At 40.9% G+C, this 5,351-nt stretch overlaps 1 protein-coding gene across 1 annotated transcript; it reads left to right on the top strand.

Annotated features, from left to right (window-relative positions):
* The first annotated feature begins 497 nt into the window (after nt 1-497).
* On the top strand, nt 498-812 carry LOC118848910 (biogenesis of lysosome-related organelles complex 1 subunit 2-like). Its single transcript, XM_036757957.1, has one exon. It carries the CDS (start codon nt 513-515, stop codon nt 810-812), a length of 300 nt encoding a protein of 99 aa, XP_036613852.1. The 5' UTR covers nt 498-512.
* Nucleotides 813-5,351: the final 4,539 nt, after the last annotated feature.

The following is a 5,351-nucleotide window of genomic DNA, read 5'->3' as shown; positions in this document are numbered from 1 at the left end:
GTCAGGAAGACCAGTTCAAATCCGGCCTCAGACACTTGACACATATACTATCTGTATGACCTTGGGCAAGTCACTTAACCCCAATTGCCCTGCCAAAAAACAAACAAACAAACAAAAGAAATAATTAAAGAAAATTGTCCTGAAGCATTAGAGCACATCAGAGAAGTAGAAATAGAAAAAATTAATCCAACACCACTTAAAAAAGATCCCATGAGGAAAAATCATAGGAATATCATAGTCAAATTCTGAACCGCGCTCCCTTTATATCTTCTCCTCAGACTATTCACCCTTCCCCTTTTCTCCCTTTCCTTCCACTCTTGCCCCTCTCCCTTCCCCTCCCTCCCTCTCTTTTCCCCTCCCTTCCCCCCTTCCTTTCCCCTTTCTTCGCTATCCCATCCTTCCCTCCATCCTTTCTCCTACCTCCTTTCCCTGGCCTAGACGATGCCGTGGTGGAGACGGCGGAGGAGGCCACGGAGCCCGCCGAGGCGGACATCACAGGGCTGTGGCAGGACATGTCCTCCAAAATGGCCACGTACCTGACGAGCGAGCTCACAGCTACCAGTGAAGACTGTAAACTTCTGGAAAATATGAACAAACTGATTAGCTTGAAGTATCTAGAAATGAAAGATATTGCAGTAAACATAAGTAGAAACCTAAAGGACTTAAACCAGAAATATGCAGCACTTCAGCCTTATCTGGATCAGATCACTCTAATTGAGGAGCAAGTAGCAGCTCTTGAGCAGGCAGCTAACAAATTGGATGCATATTCAAAGAAACTAGAAGCAAAGTACAAGAAGTTAGAGAGGCGATGAAAGAATTCTTTAGCACAGACTTTTAACTACAAGAATATTTTATAAGAGCTGAAATAAGTGGGATGGAACTTATCACTATGCTTCAATTCCTAAAAAGAAGCCATGCTGCTGATCCAAGGAGAATCCCAGCCCCCACCTCTGGTTGGATGTGTAACTCTGGCCACCCCCACCCCCGCCGTGTTTTCCTAAACCTGTACTCCCCAACCTCATCTTAATCGCGTGCTTCGTTGTGTGCCCTGGACCAAGGCTCAGAAATCAGGATCAACCCCGTCTAGAGCAGACACAGACGAGAGGCTCTAGTCTCCCTGTCTCTTCCCTCCCTCTCCTCTACGCCCTCCCACATCCACCCCTTTCACAACCTGTTCTTGAACTTAAATAATAAGTGCCAACATATGACCCTGAAAAAAAAAATTCTGAACCGCCCAGCTCAAGGATAAAGCACCAAAGTTAAAGTATCAAAATTAAAACAATTTAAATATGATGGTGCCACAGTTAGAATTACAGAAGACCTAGCAGCAGAGACATTAAAGGACTGCAGGTCTTGGAGCACAATACATTGAAGAACAAAAGACCTGGGGCTGGAGCCGAAAATATAATATCATGCAAATTTAAGTATTATCTTGAATGGAAAAAAAAATGGACATTTGATAAACTCTCAGATTTTCAAGAATTTGTTTAAAAAAATCCTGAACTTAATAGAAGATTTGACATAAAAGAACCAAGAGAAACATAAGGTACACTCCAAAGACTGATCATAAGGGATTCATAAAGACAGTCTGTTTACCTTTTATATAACATAAAATGTAAACTGTATGTCTAAGATTCTTATTAATAATTGGTGAGCTTATAAGAAAGAGGGGAGTAAACCTGACTATGACATGAATTTTAAAAGTAAAACCATTTAGAAAGAGATAAAAAAGAGTAACTATTTTATACAAATGAGGTGTAAGAAGAAGAAAGGATACAGAGGAATTAGATAGGAGAGGAGGGCTGGTAGTTCCGGTAACATACTTTCACTGGGAATGGATTTAAGAGGGAACAATATATATATATATTTAGAAGAGTATAAAAGTCTTCTAAATTTAGAAGAAATAAAATGGTAGGGGTATAGAGAGGGAGGAAAGGACAAGGGAGGGATTTTTAGAGGGGAGAATGAGGGAATAGGTAAAAGGGGGGTAGAAAAGGGTGTTCATATTTATGGAAATGGGAGGATAGGGTAGGGATCCTTGAAGGGGGTAGACAAGTAATAGGAGGGGAAGGTAGTTGGTAAAAATAAAGTAGAGGAATCAGGAGGGATAGGAAATAAGAGATATGCACGAATGTAAAAACAAAGATCAGGAGCAGAGGATGGTTGGGAAAGTATATGTCTATATGTATGCATGTATATGTGTATGTATATAGCCATAAGTATAGAGAAATTTCTAAACTTTATTGCAGCCTTTCAGAGGTGGGAGGAGGGAAAAAAAGAACAAAGTAAAAAAGTGCACAGCAGAGAACAAAAGAAAACTCACAAGGAAGCAAAGAAAAGATGGGCAATTCTCAACACAACATGTATTATTTATCATATAGGCTTTCTTGCAATGAAAATCTATTGTCATATATTTTGAATCCTCTTACATTCTGCTATACACATGCCATGCGTTTTTTTTCTTTCTTACTTTGTATTTAAGTTTATGATATCTTTAATTATTTTATTATTTATTTAGTATTTTGGTTTTCGACATTGATTTCCACAAGATTTCGAGTTACAAATTTTCTCCCCATTTCTACCCTCCCCCTCTCCAAGATGGCATATATTCTGATTGCCCCATTCCCCAGTCAGCCCTCCCTTCTGTCACCCTACTCCCCCCCCATCCCCTTTCCCTTTACTTTCTTGTAGGGCAGGATAGATTTCTATGCCCCATTCCCTATATATCTTATTTCTCAGTTGCGTGAAAAAACAACTTTTTCTTTTGAGCATCTGCTTTTAAAACTTTGAGTTCCAAATTCTCTCCCCTCTTCCCTTCCCACCCACCCTCCCTAAGAACTTAGGCAAGCAATTCAACATAGGCCACACATGTATCAGTATGTAAAACACATCCACAATACTCCCTCCATCCTATCCTGCCCCCCTTTATTCACTTTTCTTCCTTGACCCTGTCCCTTTACAAAAGTGTTTGCTTTTGATTACCTCCTCCCCCATCTGCCCTCCCTTCTATCATCCCCCCCCTTTTTATCCCCTTCCCCCTACTTTCCTGTGGGGTAAGATACCCATTGGAGTGTGTATGTTATTCTCTCCTTAAGTCAAATCCGATGAGAGCAAGATTCACTCATTGCCACTCACCTGCCCCCTCTTCCCTTCCAGTGAGCTGCTTTTGCTCACTTTTATGGGAGATAATTTACCCCATTCTATCTCTCCCTTTCTCCCTCTCTCAAAATATTCCTCTCTCATCCATTAATTTTATTTTATTTTTTTTTACCATCCCTTCATATTCAAATCACCCCATGGTCTCTGTCTATGGATAGACAGATAGATAGATAGATAGACAGATAGATAGATAGAGATAGATAGATAGATATAGATATAGACATGTATGTATATTCCCTTCAACTACCCTAATACTGAGAAAGGTCTCATGAATTATACACATCATCTTTCCATGTAGGAATGTAAACAAAACAGTTCAACTTTAGTAAGTCCCTTATGATTTCTCTTTCTTGTTTACCTTTCCATGCTTCTCTTGATTTGAAAGTCAAATTTTCTATTCAGTTCTGGTCTTCTCACTGAGAAAGCTTGAAAGTCCTCTATTTTATTGAAAATCCATATTTTGCCTTGAAGCATTATACTCAGTTTTGCTTGGTAGGTGATTCTTGGTTTTAATCTTAGTTCCTTTGACCTCCGGAACATCCTATCCGAAGCTCTTCAATCCCTTAATGCAGAAACTGCTAGATCTTGTGTTAACCTGATTATGTTTCCACAGTACTCAAATTGTTTCTTTCTGGCTGCCTGAATTTTTTTCTCCTTGACCTGGGAACTCTGGAATTTGGCGACAATATTCCTAGAAGTTTTCTTTTTTGGATCTTTTTCAAAAGGCAATTGGTGAATTCTTTCAATTTCTATTTTACTCTCTGGCTCTAGAATATCAGGGAATTTTTCCCTGATAATTCCTTGAAAGATGATGTCTAGGTTCTTTTTTTGATATGGCTTTCAGGTAGTCCAACAATTTTTAATTTATCTCTCCTGGATCTATTCTCCAGGTCAGCAGTTTTTCTAATGAGATATTTCACATTGTCTTCCATTTTTGTATTCCTTTGGTTCCGTTTTATAATATCTTGATTTCTCATAAAGTCACTAGCTTCTACTTGTGCCAATCTAATTTTTAAGATGGTATTTTCTTCAGTCATCTTTCGGACCTCCTTTTCCATTTGGCTTATTCTGTTTTTCAAGGCATTCTTCTCCTCATTGGCTTTTTGGAGCTCTTTTGACATTTGGGTTAGTCTATACTTTAAGTTGTTATTTTCTTCAGTATTTTTTTAGGTCTCCTTAGGAAGTCATTGACTTGTTTTTCATGGTTTTCTTGCATCTCTCTCATTTCTCTTCCCTATTTTTCCTCTACTTCTCTCACTGCCTTTTCCAACTCTTTTTTTGAGCTCTTCCATGGCCTAAGACCAATTCATATTTTTCTTGGAGGCTTTTGATGTAGGCTCTTTGAATTTGTTGACTTCTTCTGGCTGTATGTTTTGATCTTCTTTGTCATCAAAAAAAAAGATTCTAGAGTCTGAGCGTGAGTCTGAGTCTGCATCCTTTTTTTGCTGCCTGGCCATGTTCCCAGCCAACTACTTGACCTTTGAGCTTCTTGTCAGTGTGTGACTGCTTGTAGAGTAGAGATTTCTTTGTCCCAAGTTTTAGGGTCCAAGCACTGCTGTTTTCAGAGCTACTTCTACTCCACTGTCACCACAAGCTCTGCCCCAGCAGTGCTCCTCCTCCCCCAAGAACCGCCAACCAGGACTGCAACCCAGATCCAAGCAGGGCAAAGCAAGCCACTGTGGTCTGCTACTTGATTCCTCCCACTGTATGAGCCAGGGACTCTGGAAGCAGCTGATGCTGGAGATCTGGAAGCAGCCACAGGAGCTTCCTGCTGGTGCTGACACCACCACTGTACCACCTCCACCACCACCAGAGCTGGGACTGGACTGCATTCTAACCTGATCTAGCAGTTTTCCCACTGACCTGCTCTGTGGTCTTTGGCATTTGTGGGTTGAGAAGTCTGGTAACTGCCACAGTTCAATGATTCATGGCCCTAAGGCCTGCTCCAGGCTGACTCCTGGTCTGGTCTGTACTGGCACAGCCCACGCTAGGCTGTGTTCTGCTACCAGCACCATTTGATAGACCCTTCCAGGCCATCCTGTGCTGGAGACCTGCTTCCCTCTGCTATTTCGTGGGTTCCACAGCTCTAGAATTTGTTCAAAGCCATTTTTCACAGGTGTTCAGAGGGATTTGGGGAAGAGCTTAAGCAAGTCCCTCTTTTCCAGCTGCCATCTTGGCTCTGCCCCCCAGTT

Source organism: Trichosurus vulpecula, chromosome 4 (assembly GCF_011100635.1).
Source record: "Trichosurus vulpecula isolate mTriVul1 chromosome 4, mTriVul1.pri, whole genome shotgun sequence".
In the NCBI taxonomy this organism is placed as follows: Eukaryota; Metazoa; Chordata; class Mammalia; order Diprotodontia; family Phalangeridae; genus Trichosurus; species Trichosurus vulpecula.
The sequence above is the reverse complement of the archived record's forward strand: the minus strand, read 5'-3'. Positions and strand labels throughout refer to the sequence as shown.

What these genes read in the sequence shown, in the direction of transcription:
- LOC118848910 (XM_036757957.1), top strand. Translation starts at nt 513, where the DNA reads ATGTCCTCCAAAATGGCCACGTACCTGACGAGCGAGCTCACAGCTACC.